The following is a 25,258-nucleotide window of genomic DNA, read 5'->3' as shown; positions in this document are numbered from 1 at the left end:
GTTAGAGGCGTTTTTTTTGGTTTGGTTAGGGCCCGGTTCCACTCCAGCCTCGGTGAGCCTTTGTACCGTTCGTCATTGTGTTGCCGGGGTGTGGTGCAGCGGAGACTTACCTCAGTCGGAGGGGTGGGCCGATCTGTTGCCGTTCGCCATTTCGGTAGTTCCACCCCTCCCGAGAGGCTGGGGTATGGTCGGGTTGGGGCACCGGACGTATTTCCAGTTCTCTGCTGCGCCTTGGGGTTGGAGCTGGGTTAGTTTTTTTTTCTGTTCCCTTCTCCGGCTTGATATTTTGAGCCGTTCGCCAAAATTGAGCCGCCGACAGCTCTGGGAGGGACCTGGGGTCTTTCGAGGTGCCGGGGAGGGTAACAGGGTTTACAGTCGTTTTATATCCCCCCGGGGTTGTTTTTGGTAGTCCTCCGGGGGTTGTTTGATTTTGTTCTGTTTCCTTCCGGGTTCCACCTCCAGGGTTGATGGGACGGTCCTCTGGGGGGGAATTGGCTTGGGGCCAACTGGCCAAGTGTGACCGGGTCTGGGGTTCCGGGGTTGTGGGGAGGGTACCTCCTGGGGTTGATGGTACGGTCCCCTGGGGGGCGTCGTTTTGCTCCATGTATACCTGGGGACCTGTGTGGGATCATGGTTCTGGCTGTTCCTCCTGGAACTGGCGATGAAGGCCTTCTGGGGGGGGTTGGACTATGCAGGTCATTCTGGGGGGGTTGTTTGTTATTTTTCTTTTATGCATTTCTGTTTGTGGGGCTGTGTTGGGTTTTGGCGTTTGGGAGTTTTTCTTTTCTTCCCGGGCTTTAATGGGACGGTCCCCTGGGGAGGTTTTGGGTGGGTTTTATGTTTTTTTCTGTGTGTTGGAGTGTATTGGGGTATGTTTTGGGGCTTTTGTTGATTCCTACCTTCTTCTTTCAATGAACTATTATATAGTGGCATATAGTAAGACCCTTCGGCTGCTCCCTTGTTTGCACTCGGGGTCGCCACAGCAAATCTGAGGTGGATCTGCATGTTGAATTGGCACAGGTTTTACGCCGGATGTCCTTCCTGACGCAACTCCACATTACATGGAGAAATGTGGCAGTAGTGGGATTTGAACCGGGAACCTGCCGCACCGAAACCAAGTGCAGTAACCACTTGACCACCACCCCAGCCTTATTATATAGTGGCACATGCTTCAATTCTATTCTATTCTATTATATTATATTATAGAGTAATTGAAAAATTGCTTGCATACTTTATGCATATAATCCTTTCTGATTTGGAAAATTATTCATAGTGCCTTCCTTAAAAAAACAAACAAACAAAAAAAAAAAAACACAAAGTGCAATATGAGAATATGACATAGCCCAACTCTTATAACTCACATCCAGCTCATGAAAGCACTGCTGAAAGATTACTGTTTTCTTTATCCACACTCTAAAAAAAATGAACCGCTGTCTCAAGGAGAAAAAGTGATGTTACAATCTGCTTTCTTTCCGGTCGGATGCTTGGCAGCTAAGTTGACTCATATATGAGATTGAGCCTCTCAGAGTACTGACTCTTGTGCTTTTGATGTTTTCTGTGGTCTGTGTAAGTGTGACGCTGAGGTACGTCCACCTGAAGAAGCACAAAGCAAAGCAATGTGCAACATGGTTGCAAAGGTAGAAAACAACAAAGCTCCAGACAGACGCTGGAAGACGATATATTCATATATATACAACAGTACAGAGGGGCACCTATTCTCTCAACACATCAGGCACCTCATAAACCACCATCTCCTGAGTCCAGATATTGGGTCCTGGTCTTCAGTTTTCTGCAAAGACAGATTTCTATTAATGGAATCCCAATCCATGCACTGTGCAGCCGTTTAAATTGTTGGTGCAAAGCCATGAAACTATACAACAAACATTATCAAACATTTTGCTTGTGTTAGCCTATTGTTCTGGAAATTAAGTCAAAATTAAGTTGAAAATCAAACACACACTCACATATATCTATCTATTATAATAGCCAAGTCGCCTCTGTGTGTGTGTATATGCATGTGTGCATGGGTATGGCTTTGATCACAGAAAAACTGGGGAAAGCTGACATTTGCCATTTGGTATGTTTATGTATTTTGTGTCAAGGATGAACACTGCAAAAACAAAGTTGATAGGTCTAATATTGTTTGGAGAAATTAGCGATATTAGCTAGCTAACAACAGCAAACAATGGACATTATGCTACAATGCATCATGGGAGTTCAGGGTTGTACATGTTATTGTGGTTCATGTTAGTTTAATTGTTAGTGTTATTGATTTATTGTGTTTTTTGTAGTTCAACTGGTTGTCATTTTAGTTAAGTGTCATGTTGCCATTACCGTGAGTGGAAAGTGTAGTGCTTTTCATGTCTTCCGCCACTGTCTCTGTTTGTAAGTGCGTAAAATTTATGCTTGCAGCAGAATACAGAAAAGATAAAATGCTCTGTGTGGTGCATGCGACTTCAATCACAGACAAACTGTGGAGAGCTGACATTTGCCATTTGGTATGCTTATGTAGTTTGGGTCAAGGATGAATGCTGCCAAAACAGAAAGTTGATAGGACTAATATTTTTGGAGAAACTATGGATATTAGGTAACAACACTGAACAATATGATAATTACATTCTGGACTCACACGCCATTCCAAAAGGGGGCGGATCCCCCATGATCATCAGCTCCAACCCATCGGTACCTCCTCCCCCACCCTGACTGGTGTCTGCTCCCCCACACAACTGCTAACAGTAAGGACCACTGCCTCTCTCCATTCATGAGAGTGATGTTAACAGGCTCTTCAAGAGACAGGACTCACGCATAGCAGCCGGACCTGACTCTGTCTCCCCAATAATACTTAAGAACTGTACAGACCAACAGTCTCTGGTGTTTAGAGACATCTTCAACACCTCACTGGAGACATGCCAGGTGCCAGCATGCTTCAACACCTTCACCATCATCCCTATCCTACAAAGAACTTCAGGTCTTAATGACTACAGACCCATTGCCCTGACCTCTGTGGTGATGAAGACCTTCAAATGGCCCTCCACTTCATCCTCCAGCATCTGGACTCCCCAGGAACCTATGCCAGGATTCTGTTTGTGGACTTCAGCTCTGCTTTCAATATGATCATTCCAGCCCTGCTGCATGACAAGCTCTCTCAGCTTGGCATGCCTGATTCCACCTGTAGGTGGATCACTGACTTTCTATCTAACAGGAGGCAGCATGTGAAGCTGAGAGGGCATGTCTCTGACACATGGCCCATCAGCACCGGATCCCCCCAAGGCTGCATTCTTTCTCTTCTACTCTTCTCCCTGTACATCAACAGCTGCACCTCCAATCATTTTGTATCAGATCGCGGGCCGCAGTTTCTGTCCAGGTTCTGGGCCGAGTTCTGTCGACTTTTGGGAGCATCTGTCAGTCTGTCCTACGCCCATCACCCCCAGTCCAACAGTCAGACTGAATGGATTAATCAGGAATTGCAGAAGGGCCTTCGCATTATGTCCGCCCAACACCCCACAACCTGCTCAGAACATCTGGTCTGGGTGGACCTGGCTCATAACACCTTGCCATCCTCATCAACTGGCCTTCTCCCGTTTCATGTGGTCCATGGCTTTCAGTTCAATTGCAGTTTATTTCATTTATATAGCACCAAATCACAACAAAGTTGCCTTAAGCGCTTCATACAAGTGCTTTCAATCATTATTTCCATCACTGAAAAAAAATGATACTTTGGATCAACTTAAAAAAATGTTAAAGATGTAATTTGTTGCAGCTATTTTTTTTTTTAGTTTTTCACTATGTATATTTATGATTTGGTAAAGTGATTCCAGCAGATTTAAAATGGAAACCACAATTTTCCATTAGACCAATGTAAATAAGTACTTTGAATGAAGTGCACTGATGTTTCTCTTTTTTCAGTGCATCCACAGGCTCCAATTCCCAGGTCCCGTCTGCCTGCCCAGGTATGGAGATGCAGGAAGACCTGGAAGCTGGCCCGCCAGTCCCTTATCAAGTCATCGGCCATCTATATGTCTGCTGTGCAATACAAGAGGATTCTCGCCTCGTCCTATGTTCCTGATCAAAGAGTTTGGTTGTCCACAAAGCACTTGCTGCTATGGTTGGACTCAAAGAAGCTCACTCCCAGATTTGTCGGACCCTTTTCTGTTTCTAAGGTTGTTCATCCTGTGGCTGTATGGCTCAACCTCCCCAGGGCCATGAACACCCATCTGACATTCCACGTCAGTCAGGTCAAGCCATTGAAGACCAACACGCTTAAAATGGCCAAATATTGAAGGGAGTCTGGCTCTATGCATCGTACACTCAACAAAAATATAAACGCAACCGACTTGAGTGGGCAAATGCTCACATTCGCTGGCGTTTGGCACGTTGGAGAGGTGTTCTCTTCACGGATGAATCCCGATTCACACTGTTCAGGGCAGATAGCAGACAGCGTGTGTGGCGTCGTGTGGGTGAGCGGTTTTCTGATGTCAATGTTGTGGATCGAGTGGCCCGTGGTGGCGGTGGGGTTATGGTATGGGCAGGCGTCTGTTATGGATGAAGAACACAGGTGCATTTTATTGATGGCATTTTGAATGCACAGAGATACCGTGACGAGATCCTGAGGCCCATTGTTGTGCCATACATCCAAGAACATCACCTCATGTTGCAGCAGGATAATGCACGGCCCCATGTTGCAAGGATCTGTACACAATTCTTGGAAGCTGAAAATGTCCCAGTTCTTGCATGGCCGGCATACTCACCGGACATGTCACCCATTGAGCATGTTTGGGATGCTCTGGACCGGCGTATACGACAGCGTGTACCAGTTCCTGCCAATATCCAGCAACTTCGCACAGCCATTGAAGAGGAGTGGACCAACATTCCACAGGCCACAACTGACAACCTGATCAACTCTATGCGAAGGAGATGTGTTGCACTGCATGAGGCAAATGGTGGTCACACCAGATACTGACTGGTATCCCCCCCCAATAAAACAAAACTGAACCTTTCAGAGTGGCCTTTTATTGTGGACAGTCTAAGGCACACCTGTGCACTAATCATGGTGTCTAATCAGCATCTTGATATGGCACACCTGTGAGGTGGGCTGGATTATCTCAGCAAAGGAGAAGTGCTCACTATCAAAGATTTAGACTGGTTTGTGAACAGTATTTGAGGGAAATGGTGATATTGTATATGTGGAAAACGTTTTAGATCTTTGAGTTCATCTCATACAAAATGGGAGCAAAACCAAAAGTGTTGCGTTTATATTTTTGAGTGTATGTGTGTTAATAGGAAACAATTTCATTCTATCAATGGTCAAATCATGTGTGATGCGCAAATGCATTAGGTTGGGAACAGACTAGACACTGGCACAGTGCACGATGGATGGCTGCATGGGTAAATAGTTTATTTGTGTAATTGTTCCAAAATCCAGCACAGGCACATTTGGGCATGTGCGCATTTCAGATATGTTTTTTGTTATTATTATTAATGTTTCCTTTTTCTTGATGGTGCAACTATACCTGCAGATTCTTATCAGGCCCCCGACTGTCTCCCTGTGGTTAGTATATGCCATTAAACATGTGTATAGTTGTGAATGTCACACACGGTAAGCTGGTACACCTAATATCTCCTAACTTCCGTGTGTGTGCACTGCTCTTAGCTCACAGCGTTTCGGCCTCTCACACACACACGCTTCCACTGACATTTTCCCATTTCATGTTTATCCTGTTTAATAGGGTACCAAATAAACTATCCCTGTGTGTCTCCACAACATTACCAGTCATCTAGATCACACAAGGTATAATTTCTTTTCAGTGTTTATGTTGTCTGATCTTATGGCGTGGGGAATCCTTGCTCAAAGGGCCTATTTACATAGAACTGCATATTTAAATAGGGCTGTGGCTACGGAGGAGTTGGGTGCATGTGCACGTGCGCTCAGTTTCACATTCAGTGGGATGTACAAACGGAACATGCTTGGATCCATGCATACGCACGCTTTGATACATTTGGGTATTTTTGTGTTTGTTGTTTTTGTGCTTATGACAGGGTGTTGTTGGCATACACCATGTTTTAGCAGGAAATCCTCGCAAGTCTTTCTACATGAGGGCCCAGTATGCTAAAGACTTGGATGTTTGTTTTCCTGAAAAGGTGCTTGACGATTGAAATCTGTTGCCTTAGTTTGAGATATGTTGAAGGTTTCAAGCACCATAATTTGAGAATGAAACAATAAGTGAGAATACATGCATCCTAGTAACACCCTCAGTGAAAAGATGAACTGACACTGTCCTGGCTGAATGGAGGATGACCTGTTAAGCGATTGACCAACAATCTAAAGTGTCTCCTCAAAAAGGGTTGAAGTCAAACAAGATATTTCATTATGTAGCTGGAGTGACTTATCCACTTATCCACTGGCTTTGCTTTCGTCTTTGCAAGAAGCAGCAGGTGTGGTTGTAAATTTAAGCATCAAAATGCTGTTTTCCTCTCGCTAGGGCAACCAAAAAGAAAGAAGATTCACTTTGATTTTTCAAAACCAATGGGAGGACCAGAAAATCACAAAATTTTGAAAACTTTAGGCCTTTTTGAAGTACCTCAGTTCAAACTTGTACCAGCAGATACAATCTGGTTGTTCTACTTTGAACAATAGTGTGACTGGTGAGATTGAATATTGTCTGAAATGGAAATAGTACAAGGTTTTTACAAAATATAGAGGGATAGATGACCTACCTGAAGAAGCAAACTCCCAAAGTCATGCTGCCACCCAAAAGCAGTGCACATACAAGTATGAGTCGGTAAAGAAAAAACCCCTGTTGTGATGAGGAATCTGCACAAAATCAGACACAATATAAACAGCATGCACTGTTTTTATTCTATTTTATTTCAGATGTGTACATGTAAAAACATTAACAGTCCATAGATAAAAAAAGATAAAAGTATAAAAAAAACTGCATATTTAAAAAAATCTGAAAAGCCCTGTGTTTGTACAAAAAAAAAACCTTGCAACTGCGGTTGCCAGAAAAAAGATGTTAAATATCTTATTGTATAAATTCATTATAATTTGCAAAAAAGGTGTAACTTTTTGTCAATTACAGCAGCTTTATACCCTAAATGTTGGTGAAATTGTTAATATTTATGATTTATTTTTATTTTTTTAGTGTTTTACAGACATATTCTGGCAACCACAGCTGCCAGTATTTTATTTTTAATTTTTTTACAGTGTGCAGATTAATATTATATTTACAGTGACATGATGTAGAAGTGTTCATCTTTGAACTCGACTTACCGGCGTGTTTTTCAGATATGGATAGACTCCATATGACAGACTTTGTTCCTTTTCTGGTAGCAAAAATACAAGTGTAGAGTCCTGCATCATCATATTCAACATTAAAAATTTTCAGCTCTGTTGGAAGAGCTGAGTCAATGATCAGTCTGTGAGATGTGATATTATTTACAGTTTGATTCTCTGAGAATAAATGTGCATAAAGAAAAGATCCATCCTTGCGCCAGGTGATTAGTACTGCATTCTCTTTGCTTATGTTGCAGTTAAGAATGACCAGCTGTCCTTTGTACGCTGATACATTCCTGTAGTCAGCTGCAGAGAATTCTAACAGGGAAGACAAAAATAAATAAACATAAATCAAAGAAATCATCTGCAGTAAACTCAAAATCAGTCATCCCAATCACAAATCTTCACTGTACCTGCAAAAAGACCCATTAAAATGAAGAAAAACAACTGTTTTGAGAAAGTAGAGCCGCAGTGCTGAAACTGAACATGACTGGAAGATACACTGACTGTGAATGTCTTCAGTGTACTTCTGTAAGTTGCGCTAAGAAGAGGAAGTGGGTTTCTGCTCAGCTGAGGTCATAATTCTGTTAGATATATTAGTGTGTTTAACTATAATTTTGTTTTCTTTGCTGTTTGTTTTGGTATTAAGTAATTATTTTACCTAACTGATTATATTCTTAGTTTGATATACTTTTAGTCTGTTATTTGAATGTGCATATCAAACTTCGCTGAACTGGTTTTACCACTCAGAGCAAAGAGATTCAGGTTAACAATATAAATCATATGTCCCGTTATTGCGTGGGTTATGGGCAGGGGAACGGGACCTCCCCTGAATGCCCACGGGGATCAATAAGGGAAGGATTTTGCGAAATAAGGTCCGCCTTTGTTTCGCCCATGTTTATAAAAACTGTTTTAGTTCTGAACAGAAGGATCTCCTGCGTGAGGGTTCTTCAGAATCCAGGCCTGTTTTTCCACTGTGACTTTGAATAAATTTAAAAGTGTGAAATAGTTTGATTTTGTACGTTGTGAGGGACATCAGTACAGTAACAACCGGTGAGGTGTAACAATTCAACCACCAATCCTCAGGTCACACTGCAGGTGCAATTCAGTAGGCTGGGCGGGTCCACTTTCAGAGAAATTTTTGAGCCTTTGTGAGGAGTGTTGCCACATCTGTCACCTCACAGAACAAAGCAAAACCACTCATGATAATGTAACTCTGAGAGTGTTAAATTTATTACTGGAAGAAATGTCTACTCTATCAAGGGTAAAGCCCCTGTCACAGACATATATCATTATATAATAAAATATCATTATCAAAAATACTGCTTGTTACTGGTTACTACTGCTCCTTCCCATCTTCTGACTTCCTGTTCTCCTCCCACTGAGTGAGGAGTTGTACAGTCTGATGTCCCTCGGGACATCAAACTGTACTGTCTGTTGGTCCTGCACTTGGGAAAGAGCAGTCTGTGGGTGAAGAGGCTCCTCTGGTTGCCGATGACTGTGTGTAGAGGGTGACTGCACAACTTACTGTAAAAGTGGTTGGTGTGGGTTGTTCAGTCCAGTTTGCTGTCCAGGCACAGCTCGAGGCACTTGCAGGACTCCACAACTTCTACCTCAACTCCCTCAATCAGACATGGTTGCGGTCTTGGTCTGGACTTCCAAAAGTCAATGACGAGCTCCTTTGTCTTCGAGGTGTTGAACTGTAGATGGTTTGTGTGGCACCAGACAACAAAGTCCGAACTACCCAGCTAACAAAATAAAGATCCCAAAACCTTATAAGAACCAATGGGACTCAATCTCACACCAATCACTTGCATGTCTTCCCTCACCACATCCATAAACCTCCTCTTTGGCCTCCCTCTCCTTCCTGGTGGCTCCATCCTCAGCATCCTTCTCTCTATACCCCACGTTCCTCCTCTGCATGTGTACAAACCATTTCAATCTCACCTCTCTGACTTTGTCTCCAAACTGTCCCACCTGAGCTGTCCCTCTGGTATCTTCATTCCTAATCTTGTTCATTCTCGTCACTCCCAAAGAGAATCACAACATCTTCATCTCTGCCACCTCCAGCTTTGCCTCCTGTCTTTTTGTTAGTGCCACTGTCTCTAAGCTGTACAACATAGCTGGTCTCACTACTGTCTTGCAAACCTTCCCCTTCACTCTTGCAGATATTCTTAGATCACAGATCACTCCTGGCACCTTTCTCCACCCTGCCTGCACTCTCTTCTTCACCTCTCGATCATTCTCTCCTTTACGTTGGACAATTCACCCCAAGTATTTAAAATCTACTTAAAGCACTTCTGCCCCTTTCTACTCCACTATTCCACCGGGCTTCCTTTCATTCACACACATGCACTCACTCTTGCTCCTACTGACTTTAATTTCCCTTCTCTCCAGAGCATATCTCCACCTTTCCAGGCTAGACTCAACCTGTTCTCTACTCTCACTGCAGATCACAATGCCATCTGCAAACATTGTAGTCCATGGAGACTCCTGTCTGATCTCATCAGTCAACCTGTCCATCACCATTGCAAACAAGAAAGGACTCAGAGCTGATTCTTGGTGTAATCCCACCTCCACCTTGAATGAGTCTGTCATTCCTACTGCACATCTCACCACTGTCACACTATCCTTGTACATGTCCGGCACTACCCTCACATACTTCTGTGCCACTCCAGATGTCCTCATGCAATACCAAAACTCTTCTCTTGGCACCCTATCATAAGCTTTTTCTAAATCCACAAACACACAAAGTAACTTCTTCTGGCCTTCTCTGTACTTCTCCATCTGTATTCTCAGAGCAAAAATTGCACCTGTAGTGCTCTTTCTTAGCATGAAACCATGTTGCTGCTCACAGATCTTCACCTGTTTTCTAAGCCTAGCTTCTAATACTCTTTCCCATAACTTCATACTGTGGCTGATGAACTTTATGCCTCTGTAGTTACTGCAGTGCTGCACATCACCTTTATTTTTAAAAAATAGGAACCAACACACTTTGTTTCCACTCCTCAGGGATCCTCTCACTTTCCAAGATTTTATTAAACAGTCTGCATAAAAACTCCAATGCCATATCTCTAATACATTTCCCTGCCTCCACTGGAATGTCATCTGAACCAACTGCCTTTCCACTCTTCATCCTTTTCATAGTTGCCTTCACTTCATCCTTACTTATCCCTTGCACTTCCTGATTTATTCTGTCTACATCATCCAGCCTTTCTGTCTCTCATTTTCTTCATTCATCAGCTCCTCAAAATATTCCCTCAACCTTCGCAACATGCTCTCTTCATTTGTCATGATTTGTATTAATAATAGTCTGTTTATTTGTCCACTTATGACCTCTGAAAATATGAGACTGGGTTATTGGGTTATGTAAATACCTTTACAGAAAATACTGTAAGTTTTACAGTATAAAACCATTGCAATTTATAAATAATAATGTTAATAGTAATAATAATAATAATCATCATCATCGTAAAACAGGTAGAGGCAGCCTTGATCCAGGGATTTTCTTCCTGAGTAGTAAAGACACTGCTTTTCACCATTCTGTCAGGGGGTGAGTCTGCAAATGTAATGAACTACAGAATTTGTTTTATCCTATTGATATATGGCCTAGTCAAGTCTAAACAGACATGATTTTTTTCTGAACCCCTGACATTATCACACTTTGTACAAATCCAATAAAACTGTTAATATGGCTAAATAATATACAATTTATTATATTTTCAGAGTAGTTGCTATTGTGTGACAACACAGCAGCACAAACAGCCAGCATGCTTCTCCCAAATGAAATATCCCAGGTTCCAGGTTGCCCGAGTCCAGTTCTCCTGATATAGTTGGTGTTGTATTCAGAAAAACCATCTTAAAAGAAGTCTCTGCATTGAGGATAACAAGCAGTGAAGCCTTTAAGGTTTTACTGTGTTCCATTTTTCCTGTAAACATGACTTAAGGTGTACAACAGTACAGGGAGGTCATCATTGCATTTTTCTTTCACAATTCTCCACAAATTCTCTAGTGGGAACATGACAGGACTGCAAGCAGGCCAGTCCAGGATCCATAACATCTTCTCTGTTGTGTGTTGGGGGCTTTGGCTGGACATTTTGGTGCTGCTTTTCTTTTCTTTGCTCTCCAGGTGGTGTGCAAACTGTTTTTTCTGTGGAGAAGGTGCTGGCGGAAGACTCCTTCACCCTCATCAGAACTATTGGCTGCACCTGTGGAGGATGCTCACGTGCAGACTTAAAGACTTTCAGCTGAAACAGATTATGAGATGGCGTTCTGCATTTAAGCCATGAGTGATTTGAGCAGAATTGCCGGGAACTCAACCTTGTTGCCATTGTGTGAGAGATGGTCCTCCATGGGCTGTGAGAGCTGTTTCTGTAATTTGAGTCTGAATTAGAACCTGAATGTGTTTGCTGATGGTGTGAACCCTAAACAGTATTTGTGTGAACAGTGTTGACTTACCTCACCTCTCGTCCTTAACAGGCACCGTCTGACTCGTTAACCTCCTGGGGGGTGCCGGCGGGAATTCCTGGGTCCAGAACTGTCGGGCTCCAATCCCTTTTGGGCGCTGGGAGGAGCGTCGTCCTCCACCCCACCAGGCCGTTAATTCACATTGTTTATGAACAGCACTTGTAAATAAATCAGTTTTCTGGAACCGCTCTCTGTTGATTTAGCGCTGGGTCCTTGTCAGACGCTGGTTCGCTCCTCTAACCTGCGTCCCAACATAACAGAAGTCCCCAGCCATTCCATAATAGACCCAGCGGCAGAAGCGGTTCCATTTGCTGAAAGAGTTCAAGAACACTTGGAGAAGATATGGGAGCAATTACAGCATCTTGCAAACCAAATTAAACAAACAGATGCCTGCATTACGGAGCTTGCAGCGCAAGCCGTTACGCTTCCTGCTGCTCCAGCTGCGGCACCATCGATACCGGTGCAGATAACTCCGTCACCCAGAGATTCGGCTTCCGAACCAATTATTTGTCATCCGGAGCCTTATGCGGGAAACGTTGAAGCCTGTGCTCCGTTTTTGATGCAATGTTCTCTGGTTTTTGCTCAGCGACCGGCGTCCTTCTCTTCTGATGGTAGCCGTGTCTCATATGTGACAAATTTGCTTTGAGGTGACGCCTTAGCTTGGGTCACTGCGTTGTGGAGCAATAAATCTCCGTTGTTAGGATCCTTTATGGATTTCTCCTGGGACTTCCGATTGGTTTTTGACCATCCGGTAAAAACAAATACCGTTGCCCAACGGTTGCTGAATCTCAGGCAGGGGAAGTGGAGTGCGGCGGATTATTCCGTTGATTTCCTAATTTTTTCTGCTCAGTCCGGTTGGAATGCCGCAGCTTTGAGAGGAGTGTTTGTAGATGGTTTGAACGATTCATTAAAAGACGAGCTAGCAGTCCGTGACGAACCAAAAGATTTAGATGAGCTAATAACTTTGGTTATTCGTCTAGATGATCAGATAAAGGAGCGTGGACGCGAGAGAGGGCGGACATCTGAGCGGGTCTTTACATCTCGGGGCTTTCCCCGACACAGATCAGGGCCGCCTCTTCTTCGCCCCACTGAGACTCCTCCGACGGGACCTCTGGCTCCTCTAGTGGATGAGCCCATGCAGCTCAGACGAGCTGAAACAGCCATATTGCCCCGGTCACATAAGCGTCAAGAAAGATAACGATGACATATCTCCAGGTGTTTTTAGACAGGCATAATAAAACAAACAAACAAACAAAAAAAAAAGGCGGACCTTTGGTTATTTAGTTATTCGGTCTGTTTTTGTTTTCATGTAGGGGTTATAAAGTGTTTAGGGAATTAGAGGCGGTCCTGGTGGAGTGAACGACTGGCAGTTCAGAGCTCGACTGGACTCAGGTAATCGTATGTTTTAATTATTTGAACTTAGGTAATTTTTGTTTGTGGATAGGGTCGTTTTGTTGTTTTTATTTCCCTGTTCCCTAACCCCAACCTCACATACTCTAAGACCGTTCGTCTTTTGGGTTGTGGGGTGGTGCAGGTTGGTTACGCTGAGCGTTTCTCAGACAACCTCTGCACCTGGGGGGGGGGGGGGGGGTTTCAGGGGCGTTTTTTTTGGGTTTGGTTGATGCCCGGTTCCACTTCAGCCCCGGTGGGCCTTTGACCGTTCGTCATTGGCGTTACCAGGGTGTAGTGCAGCGGGAACGTACCTCAGTCAGAGCGGTGGGCCGATCTGTGCCGTTCGCCATTTCGGTAGTTCCACCCCTCCCGATAGGCTGGTGGTATGGTCGGTTTAGGGGCACCGGACGTATTTCCGGTTTTCCGCTGCACTTAGGGGATGGGACTGGGTTAGTTTTTCCGGTTTCCTTCCCCAGCTTGGTAGTTTTGTGCCGTTCGCCAAAATTGAACTGACGATAGGCTCTGGGAGTAATCTGGGGTCTTTCGAGATGCTGGGGAGGGCAACAGGGTTTCCGGTTGTTTTATTTGCCCCCGGTGTGGTTTAAGGAAGTCCATTGGGGGTTTGGAATTTTGTTTTTTATGTTTCCTTCCAGGTTCCACCTCCAGGGTTGATGGGACGATCCTCTGGGGGGGAATTGACTGTGGGGCCGACTAGCCAGGTGTGGCCGGGTCTGGGGTTCTTGGGTTGTGGGGGGGGTGCCTCCTGGGGTTGATGGCACGGTCCTCTGGGGGGCGCTGTTGCTCCATGTATGCCTGGGGATCTCTGTGGGATTCCGGCTTTGGTTATTACTCCTGGAACTGGTGGTAAAAGTCCTCTGGGGGGGGTGTTGAGCTCTGCACGTCATCTGGAGGGGTTATTTGTTATTTTTCTTTGTGACACTGTATTGTGTTGTTGGGGCTATGTTGGGTTATTGGATTTGTGAGTTTTCCTTTTCTTCCCAGGGTTGGATGGGACGGTCCCCTGGGGAGGGTTTGGGTGGGTTTTGTATTTTTCTTGTATGTTAGGTTGTATGTGGGACTCTTTTGGAGTTGTTTTTGTTGATGCCAGCCGCGGTGCCCTGTCCTGCTGCCTGCTGTGGACTTTGGGAACGTTACACCGTTTGCTTCCTGCCGTGGACCCCGGAGGGAGGTGCTGATTTCGGGCCAGGTCTGTTCGGTCGCCGGGAGGCTTCCCGTTGATGGGGGGGGGGGGGGGGGGGGTACTGTTGTGTGTTGGGGGGTTTGACTGGACATTTTGGTGCAGCTTTTCTTTTCTTTGCTCTCCAGGTGGTGTGCAAACTGTTTTTTCTGTGGAGAAGGTGCTGGCGGAAGAGTCCTTCACCCTCATCAGAACGACTTGCAGCACCTGTGGATGATGCTCACGTGCAGACTTAAAGACTTTCAGCTGAAGCAGATTATGAGATGGCGTTCTGCATTTAAGCCATGAGTGATTTGAGCAGAATTGCCGGGAACTCAACCTTTTTGCCGTTGTGAGACGGTCGTTTGTCTAACACTGTGACACCGAGGATCGTTCCAGGTTTGACGCACCGTGCCTGTTAAGGAGATGGGTGAGGGACTTGCTCCATCAGCACACTTCAGAGGTAACTAAAGCTTTAAAGACTTTGAGTAATTAACAGTAGTAATTTGGCGTCTTGCACGCAGCAATATTTGAGCTACTTTGATAATTGTGTAAATTCGCTCTTCACAGCTGTGGCGTGCGGATTGATGGTCTTCCACGGGCTGTGAGAGCTGTTTCTGTAATTTGAGTCTGAATTAGAACCTGAATGTGTTTGCTGATGGTGTGAACCCTAAACAGTATTTGTGTGAACAGTGTTGACTTACCTCACCTCTTGTCCTTAACGGGCACCGTCTTGACTCGTTAACCACCTGGGGGGTGCCGGCGGGAATTCCTGGGTCCAGAACTGTCGGGCTCCAATCCCTTTTGGGCGCTGGGAGGAGCGCGTTGTCCTCCACCCCGCCAGGCCATTAATTCACATTGTTTATGAACAGCACTTGTAAATAAATCAGTTTTCTGGAACCGCTCTCTGTTGATTTAGCGCTGGGTCCTTGTCAGACGCAGGTTCGCTCCTCTAACCCGCGTTCCAACATAACATTCTCCTGCAGCTATACCTTTGTAATGTGTGCAGAATGTGGTTTTGCATCGTCTTGTTGAAAAATCCATTAATTTACCTGGAAAAGATGTCTTTAAGGCAGCACATATTGCTCTCTAACTGCAACTTTGTTGTGTCTTGTACAGTGAGCCCTCAAATGTATCCAATGGAGGGCACAACTCCATTCTCACGTCATGGCTGATACCACCCACCCGGCCCAGAAACTGTTTGAATTTTTCCCCCTGGCAGGAGGCTGCGGAGCATCAAGGCAAGAACAACCAGGCCCAAATTTAGCTTCTATCCAGAGGCTGTAAGACTAATCAACTCCAGGACTTATTGAGCACTGCACTTTACATTGCTTTAGCCTGCTGTGTGGCCTTTTATGACTTGGTGTTTGTTTGATTGTTGCACTAGACTGAAGGTGGATTGTGCAAATTTTTTTTTTTTAACATATTTTATCATTCATATGTTTTTAGTTCAGCAATTATTTATTCTTGATTTTAGTGCTATCTTTTCATTATGATATAATGCCACTGGTCCTGATGACAAATTTCATTTGCATGTGAAACATGACAGTGACAATAAAGGAACCTTGAACCACTTAATATTAAAAGCCCCCGTCCCACATTGTTTCTACAACTTTATATCAGTAGTCTGATTTGCATATTTTTCCACACATCTGTATGTAAAGATATTTTTACATACAGATTTAGTGATTTTTCCACAACAGATGTGTTTATTGCCATCTGCTGGACAACTATTTCAACACATTCTATACACTTTGTGCCCCTTTATGTTTACAGATTATTTGTTCACTTTTACATTCGACAGTCTTTACTCTTTTTTTTTTTATATATGTCACACATATGTTCCAGTGATAAAACAAGCACTGCTGTGGTTATGAGAACGGAAAATTGTAATAGATTGCGCTGTTTCTATCATTACTGCTCATCTTTCAACTCATTATCTCAATAGGACTGAGTTTATTCTGTGCAATGTGTCAGTCCTCTTCTGACCACATGTCGTGTTTCTTGATCGGCAGCTAAGTTGACTCATATATGAGATTGAGCCTCTCAAAGTACTGACTCCTGTGCTTTTGATGTCTTCTGCGGTCTGTATAAGCGTGACGCTGAGATACGTCCACCTGAAGAAGCAACAAAGCAAAGTTCAACATGGTTGCAAAGGGAGAAAACAACAAAGCTCCAGACAGACACTGGAAGACAATATATTCATATATACAACAAGATAGAGGGGCACCTGTTCTCTCAACACATCAGGCACCTCATAAACCACCGTCTGCCTGCTAACCGAGTCCAGATTCTCTGTCCTATTCTTCAGTTTTCTGCAAAGACAGACTTCTATTAACAGAATCCCAGACCATGCACTGTGCAGCTGTTTAAATTGTTGGCAGAAAGCCATGAAACCACCACAGCGAACATTATTAAACATTTTTCTTGTGTTAGCCTATAGTTCTGGAAATGAAGTCAAATTGAAAATCAAACACACACACACATTAGGGGTGGCATAATACATGTATGTGTATTGACCTGCACAAAACTGTTCACAGAATGTGATTCTGCACATTATGATTAAACACACGCGTTAGGGTGGTCCTTATTCTGCAAAGTTTTGAAATGTAATACTCTGACCCCCTGAATAGGTTCCAATTGATGAAAAAACATGCTGTGCAAAATTTTATTTACATTAATTTTTAGAGGTAGCTCAAAAGCAAGGAAATTTGGCTATTTTCTGCTGTATAACGCTATACAAACTAAAGCTTAATGGTGCCCCAACCCATCCTAAAAAACATATCAAAAGTCCTGATGAATCCTCCTGGCGCTCACTTACAAATTCAAGATGGCCTCCATGGGCGATTTCCACGCTTTAGTTAGCATAGCGTTATATAGCATGAAAATAGCTAAATTTCAATACTTTTGAGCTACCTCTAACAATGAATTTATACAAACAAAATTTTACACAGTATGTTTTTTCATCAATTGGAACCTATCCAGGGGGGCCGGAGTATTACATTTAAGTACTTGTCAAACAATACACCACTTCTTCTCATTTCCACAGACTGTCACTCTAGTTTCATGAGCTGTGTAGGGGAAGGTGTGGTCTTCTGCCTCAGTGCAGGAGGAGGCGTGGCCACACCCTTCAGCCTGTTGCGTATATTCAGTAGTCTTTCAGGGTCCCATCAACCCCTGTGCGCTCGGAGTGGTTCCAGTTCGACTCACCAGTTGTAAACAACGAAAATGGCATCATCACCATGAAATGCGTTCACCAAAGGCATTCAAACGTAAGTTAATATTTATATAGTTTGTTTTGTTTTTTTTTAAACCAAATCTGATGACGAACCACACCCAGGTTACATGCCATTGATATTCCCGTTCCAGAAGATCCTTATTTGCTGATAACGGTTAGGAAACAATGAATCTCCGTGCAACAGACACCATGTTAGCGCAGCACCAGAACTAGCCCAACAACTGGCCCTGAATTGGGCCAGATACTGGCCTCTCTCTCCTAGCCTGTGATTGGTTGGCGACCGAGACTCTGATGTCAGCCTCACTTTGGTGTTGCGCAAGCGCTGCTCGCCTATTGGTCGTTTAGGAGTGGGAAATCTCACTGCAAGATGGAGGCCAGTATCCGGGTCAATTCATAGCCAGGCCAGTTGTCAGGCTAGACCAGAACCCCTCCGAGTGTGCAAAGGATCATGGGACCCTGAAGTTGAGAACAGAGGAAAGAGGGAGGCTGACAGCTGAAGCAACTGAACTGTTTATTCCAATCAGAAATGTTGAAAGCAAAGAGACATGATCCTGAAAGCGACAGCGTACTGATCCCACATTTATTGTGGAATTACTGTCCCAGGATGAGATCAGACCACATTCTAGTTTACACCAAAAATGCCACCAATTTATGACAAAAGTTGATGTTTTTTATGAATTTGTGTAAAATTTCACAGATGAAATGGCCGGCGAATAGTAACACTGCATACAATGACTTCAAATCTGTACAGAGTGAGGTTTTATGAGATACTGCCATTTGAGCAAAAATCTAACAAGCTTGAAATGGAAAAAAATATAGAAGGGAGTCTGGCTCTATGCATTGTAAAAAATAAAAAATCAAACACAATCAACGCGCTGCAGGGTAAATTCATCCCAATGCGAATGACAAGAGATGTAATCAATAAAGAAAGTTTACACTGACACTTTGTCTCACAGTGTTAAATGGACTGACGGCAGCTCTCTGCTGCTCACAGATTAAAGATAGTGTATGCAAAAACCAAACTCAACATATGTACATTCATATGTCATATGTACTGAAGCCGTGACATGCATCGAACGACTTCTGTGTACCATGACACCCCTAATACACACACACACACATATATATAGCTCACAATATGCTAAACCATTATATTACACCTGAGGTACTTCATGAATGTGTTTATTAAATAGAATGTTTGTTAATGTTAACACTAATGTATATATAGTATGCATAGTTTGAGTGTATTTCGTTGCTCATAAAAATAAAGAAAAATTGAAAAGAAATTTGGAAAATCCAGTTTTTTTCATCACATATTATAACACGATTGGACCTCAGTTTTTCCTCAAGGCAATTGCATTGTGCGTTAGTCTATAGAAAACCCATGAAATGAAAAAAGTAAATAAAAGGCCCTTGAAGCAATTTTAAGTACAAAAAAATTAAATAAAAAATGACCCTTGCGGATGTTACGCTGTCTGTCAAAACCAAGTGGGAGATCTAGATGGTTAAAAGTCACATAAACTATAGTTAACATTTACACTTAGATGGGCATTCTACTTTGAAATATGTATTCTCCGATATACATCGTCAATTTGTATAAAAGATACGCGTATTAAGATATTATAACAAGTTGAAAACAACCTGCGAATTGTCCGTCAAAAATAACATCCGCAAGGGTCCATACTCTTATTAATTTCACTTTTCCATAATGGAAAAGTGAAATTTTTAAAGTTAATAGTTAATGAGTTATCTTGAGCTTTGTGGTTTATGAAAGAAATATATGTGTACTACAATTTCAAACTAGTCTGCAATAAAAACATGTAACTTGAAAAATTGACCTTTGTGTTATACTTTCATAACAGTTTAGCATATTGTGAGCCATATATATGGTCAAGTAAAAGTAATGCTACACTGTAAATAAACAGAATTAAAAATACACTGTCGGTTTGGGTATTTTGTCTTGTTTGTCAGGTCTGGGAGCTGCACTATTTGACACAAGTCATCCCAGTGGTACAAAAGTGAACAAAGAGTAACAGATATACAGTCATCTTACAGTTTTTTGCAATCACTAAGACGCTAATCTCAGAAGTTTGTGCTCAATTTTCAAAACGTTAGATACAACACTCATAACGGTCAGCACTTGTAACACAGCCCAACCATGTGTTCAAAACTTTGCATTGTGTATTCATATCATAGAAGAAACGTTGCACATCTGACTCTGTGGTTCAAATGACTTGCCTATCATGAAATACCTTAGGACCAAAGGGCCCCTTCACGCGTAACATGATTGAGGCAGAATGGTGCACAAAGGAGGCATTAAATGCCACTCGTGAAAAATTGGAGCCGCCTCAAACGTCTTGTACAGCTGTCACGACAACCATTTGTGTACACCAGCGGCCAAAAGACAGTGAATGCCCTGCGAGTGCCCATTTGACTCCTCTCGGCAGGTGTTGGCCAAAATCCTGGTGGTGCACACGAACATCTAACACTGCTCGCTGGATGCTTAGAAAAGGTGGGGCTATTTGCGCTCCTGGTACGAGAGTAAACAGCACGTGACCACTTTTGACCTGTCTGTAAAAATTGTCTAAGTGCAACACAAGTGTGGTGTAACCTAGCAACACACATGGGCGTGACTTGCTGAACACCCCACAGACACACAAGGATTGTGGAGTGCCCCCGCCCACACACACACACCATGAATCAAATGTGTTCACTTGCATTCAATTCACCATGAATCACATGTGTTTCACCCATCTGGTGAACATGCAATGCACGTGTGGGCGGGTGCTCATGCCCTCATCACACGCTGATAATTATGTATTGACACAATCACATGTGGACCGGCCAGCGTCTGAGCGGAATTAATGAGCCGGTCGAGCAGGCTGATGTCACTTCCACCATGTAAATTGTAGTTTACATGACAAACAGAAGAGTGGAAATTAAATAAGTGTAAAGGCGTGAACTCATTCATGTGTAATCACAGACATCAGACCGATGCAGAACAAACAAATAATAATACATACAAATATATTAAAAACCACAGAATGAAGGAACAGAGAGTGAGCCTTTTTTTTTCTGTGACCTGATGAGGTCTGCAGACAATGGTGGGCGTGTCCCCCTGCGATCTGCAGCTGCTCAGATATCTGTGCTCGCAAGTCACAGCTCAGGAACATCTGTAGTAGCTTGTAGGATATGAAGTTGCATAACTGTACTGTGAGGCACGGACATTGGCATGCTGTCCTCACATGGAAATAAAACATATTGCTTCAGCTGACTACTGCCATCAGTGCACACCGCAACCCTTCTGAATATCATGCCATGCAGGAAATCACCCCATGGGACGCCCCTGTGAGGTGCGTGTTACTGTGGGATTTCCCCACATTGTAATAATTAAAGCACATTTCACATTTGCAGCGGATCACTGCGCAATGGACACGCCATGCTGCTGATGTGTTCACGATGCGAGAGCCACGCTCTTCATGATACAGGAGCCAACTCTTCATGACACAGGAGTCAGCTGGCTCTTCATGAGATGAGCACATCAGGTAATTTATGTAAAACATAAAAGGGAGAACAGTAATCCACGTAATTTCATTACTTCCTGGCGTACATGTAGGCGGAGGCAAATCCGCTCTTTATAACAGGAATTAAGCATTTTAAATTGTGGTGTTTTTTAATTTTTTTCATCCGCTATTGTGTGCGTGACTTTTCATGTGCTCGCAATGTGTTCATGCGTGCAAACACGAGCGTGCACGAAACTGTCGGCATGTATCGAACACACCTGTCCTGTTGTGCATCCCTCTTGACAGCAGGTAGAATGTTTCGCAGTTCCCATTTCATTTTTGGTTTGCGGATTTTCTTCCGGTTTCTGCGTCTTTCTTGTTAAGTGTGAAGGGGCCCTAAGATCACCCACAAACAAGATACCAATAGCTTCACTGCTAAGTCATTATTTCAATCCCTTATATTACTGCACAAAACAGCTGATGTATGTTTCATTCATTCATTCATTCATCTTCTACTGCTTAATCCAGTTATGGGTCGCGGGGGACTGGAGCCTATCCCAGCAGTCATAGGGCGTTAGGCGGGGTACACCCAGGACAGGATGCCAATAAGGTTATATATTGTGGTTCTAAACAATAGAGACAGTGGAACCATTAAACAAAATGTGAAATAAATGGTAGATGCACTGCATTTATATAGCGCTTTTCCATCTGCATCACACACTCAAAGTGCTTTACAATAATGCCTCACATTCACCCCAATGTCAGGGTGCTGCCATACAAGGTGCAGGATGTGGGTCGTCACAGAACATGATTAAATGCACCTGTGACTTTGGGACGAAGTCAAAAATGGTGGCGAGATATGTAGCAAGGTGAAGTCCAGATTGAAAAGATGTTCCCGCTAGCTTGGCTAATGGGGAATTCCCCTTTGGCTGACCTGGTAGAGTTCTGGTCTTTAGTTCAAGCACTTTGGTGTTCGATCCTGCCGCCCTCCCGGCCACAAAGGTCCTGCGGTCACACACTTAACGTAACTCCTCAAAAATGGTTGAAGCCGGAAATGGAGTGACGTATCCACAGTGCACTGGCTTGGCTTTAGTCTTTGCACTAATAAGCAGGAAGTTTGTTTAGAAACTTAAGCATCAAAGTCCTGTTTTCCTCTCACTAAAGCAACCAAAAAGAAGGAAGATTCAGTTTGATTTTTCAAACCAATGGGATGACCAGGATGCCAGTCTGTCGCAGAGTCACATATAGACATACAAACTGCCCAGGGTGTATCCCGCCTCACGCTTTATGACTGCTGGGATTGGCTCCAACCCCCCCGCGACCCTTAATTGGAATAAGCAGTTGAAAACGAGTGTGTGTGTGTGTGTGTGTGTGGGGGGGGAATGACCATGACCTGGAAATCACAGAATTTTGAAAACCTTATATCATCAAATACAATCTGGTTGTTCTACCTTGAACAATAGTGGGACAGGTGAGACTGAATAATGTCTGAAATGGAACTAGTACAAGGTTTTTACAGATTATAGAGGGATAGATGACCTACCTGTAGAAGCAGACTGCCAAAGTCGCACCACACAGAAGTAGTGCACATACAGGTATGAGTAGGTAAAGAAAAAAACCCTGTTGTGATGAGGAATCTGCACAAAATCAGACACAATATAAATAGCATGCACTATATATATATATATATATATATATATATATATATATATATATATATATATATATATATATATATACTCTAAATTTAGTGACATTGTTCATATTTATTAATTTTTCATGTTTTTTAAAGACATTCTGGCAACCACATATGCCAGTATTTTATTTTTTACAGTGTGCAGATTAATATTATATTTACAGTGACATGATGTAGAAATGTTCATCTTTGAACTCGACTTACCGGTGTGTTTTTCAGATATGAATAAACTCCATATAACAAACTTTGTTCCTTTTCTGGTAGCAAAAGTACAATTGTAGAGTCCTGCATCATCATATTCAACATTAAAAATTTTCAGCTCTGTTTGAAGAGCTGAGTCAATGATCAGTCTGTGAGATGTGATATTATTTACAGTTTGATTCTCTGAGAATAAATGTGCATAAAGAAAAGATCCATCCTTGTGCCAGTTGATTTGCGTTACATTCTCTTTGCTTATGCTGCAGTTAAGAATGACCAGCTGTCCTTTGTACACTGATACATTGCTGTAGTCAGCTGCAGAGAATTCTAACAGGGAAGACAAAAATAAATAAACATAAATCAAAGAAATCATCTGCAGTAAAATCAAAATCAGTCATCCCAATCACAAATTTTCACTGTACCTGCAAAAAGACCCATTAAAATGAAGAAAAACAACTGTTTTTGAGGAAGCAGAGTCGCAGTGCTGAAACTGAACATGACTGGAAGATACACTGACTGTGAACTTCTTCAGTGTACTTCTGTAAGTTGCGCTGAGAAGAGGAAGTGGGTTTTTTCTGTTCAGCTGAAGTCACAATTCAACCACCAATCCTCAGGTCACACTGCAGATGGAATTTATTCAGTAAAGTGCGTCCACTTTCTCAGAAATTTTTGAGCCATTGTGAGGAGTGTTGCCACATCTGTGTTGCCACAAACAAAGCAAAACAACTCATGATAATTTAACTCTGAGAGTGTTAAATTTATTACTAGAAGAAATGTCTACTCTTTCAAGGGTAAAGCCCCCGTCACACAGAAGGTGTGTGCACAATGTTTAGAGTAGCACTCACCACTAAAAAGTAAATTCATTCAGCTCACACACACCAGCAGTTGCAGGTATTGCCAGCGAATGCATGCATGAGCATGGTGAGTGTAGCGCACCAGCAATTACCACTAACACGCCACACATACTTTCTGTTCTTCCAAATTAAAACCTGGACTACACCTGGATTTGGTCCAGCTTGTAAAAAGTTGGATAAACTGCCGCCTCTATCCTGCCTAACGCTCCTTGCAAATTCACTGCAGAAAATGGTTCTGGGGAGCATTAGCATGGCTAAAACACTTCAGTGTTCAGCTTCCACCTTGAAAACCACTCTTCTACTCTTGAAAAGGTTTTTTCATGGTTTTTCAGGGTTTTCCACTTTGCCTCTTACTTGCCGGTAGATGAGCTTACTGAAATATTTTGGAAAATGGAAGGATCATGGACATGGAGAGGAGAAGAATCAAAACAGTTTCCCTTCTATTAATATTATTAATATAAAGAAGGACTTTAAAAAAAAAGAAGAAAAAGAAGATGACGGCAAGACTTCAGCATAGGAGGACTATGACAGTCCTGGAAACTAGCAGTGTTGTATAAAGTCCCAGAAAATCACACTTAAGTAAAAGTACAGATACCCATTAAAAAAATGACTTTAGTAGAAGTTCAAGTAACCGATTGAAATGCTACTCAAGTAAAAGTCTTAAAGTATCTAGTATTTATTGTACTTAAGTATGACAAGTAATGTACAACTAAATGTACTCAAGTATTGAAAGTAAAAGTACAAGTAAATGTTAATAATCAAAAATGGACTGATTTTTTTTTTATATAAAAGTTTATCTAGGCTTGGAAATGACTGGTAGTATTAGTCAAAATACTGAAAATTGTGCACATCACACAAAAACACTTCAGAAACAAGGTTTCAAAACCTAAACGAGAGTAGGCTACTCACTAGGTGTTCACAGGAAACAGTTATTTATTTCTATATGTATTTATTTATTTTCATTGTTACATGGTTTTATCTTTTCTGTTGTATTTTGTTTCATTAGGTTCTTTTTGTTTCTTTCTCTAAAACTGTATTGTAACATTATTAGTCTATTATTACTGACTATTGTTGTCTATTATGTAGTAGACTATTATTGTTGTTGCTATAATATATGAATAAAAATAAATTTAAAAAATTACAATTTGACTCTTTTACGACAACGAACACAAATCAACACAAACGTGCTGATGCAAACAGCTTAATGCTAACTTTAACATTGAAAACGACGTAGACAACGCATTAGCATCAATCCCGTTTTTAAGTCATAAAATACATCTATCAACTGTTTCAGAAGACCATAACAGGTCAGTTTAACATAAAAATATTAAATATTACTCACAGACAGGGTTTTAGCGGGAAAAAATGAGGATAAAACGAAATAAAATCCACAAATCTGTGAATCACTGCTTGGACCTGCGAATCAATGCTTCAATCTGCGAATCACTGCTTCGACCTGC

The 25,258-nt window shown here is 42.5% G+C and overlaps 1 protein-coding gene across 2 annotated transcripts; it reads right to left on the bottom strand.

Moving 5' to 3' along the window:
• Positions 1-1,396: 1,396 nt before the first annotated feature.
• LOC117524181 lies at positions 1,397-23,555 on the bottom strand. 2 transcript variants are annotated; one of them, XM_034185936.1, is made up of 5 exons: positions 23,367-23,555; positions 22,951-23,271; positions 22,594-22,687; positions 16,540-16,624; positions 1,397-1,593 (listed from the first exon to the last, which is right to left on the bottom strand). In XM_034185936.1, exons 1-5 carry the CDS (start codon positions 23,440-23,442, stop codon positions 1,492-1,494), a joined length of 678 nt encoding a protein of 225 aa, XP_034041827.1. In that variant the 5' UTR covers positions 23,443-23,555; the 3' UTR covers positions 1,397-1,491. The 2 variants fall into 2 exon arrangements, with proteins under 2 accessions (XP_034041827.1, XP_034041828.1); XM_034185937.1 differs by lacking the exon at positions 1,397-1,593 and adding an exon at positions 14,980-16,426.
• Between the last annotated feature and the right edge of the window lie 1,703 nt (positions 23,556-25,258).

This window comes from Thalassophryne amazonica, chromosome 14 (genome assembly GCF_902500255.1).
Source record: "Thalassophryne amazonica chromosome 14, fThaAma1.1, whole genome shotgun sequence".
NCBI classification, from domain to species: Eukaryota; Metazoa; Chordata; class Actinopteri; order Batrachoidiformes; family Batrachoididae; genus Thalassophryne; species Thalassophryne amazonica.
Note: the sequence above shows the minus strand (reverse complement) of the source record. Positions and strands in the feature narration are given on the sequence as shown.

What these genes read in the sequence shown, in the direction of transcription:
- LOC117524181 (XM_034185936.1), bottom strand. Translation starts at nt 23,442, where the DNA reads ATGTTCAGTTTCAGCACTGCGACTCTGCTTCCTCAAAAACAGTTGTTT. An exon ending in CATATCTGAAAAACACACCG is followed by an intron (nt 22,688 to 22,950) that starts GTAAGTCGAGTT and finishes GATTTTGTGCAG; the next exon opens with ATTCCTCATCACAACAGGGT. An exon ending in CTGATGTGTTGAGAGAACAG is followed by an intron (nt 1,594 to 16,539) that starts GTGCCCCTCTAT and finishes GTGCTTCTTCAG; the next exon opens with GTGGACGTACCTCAGCGTCA.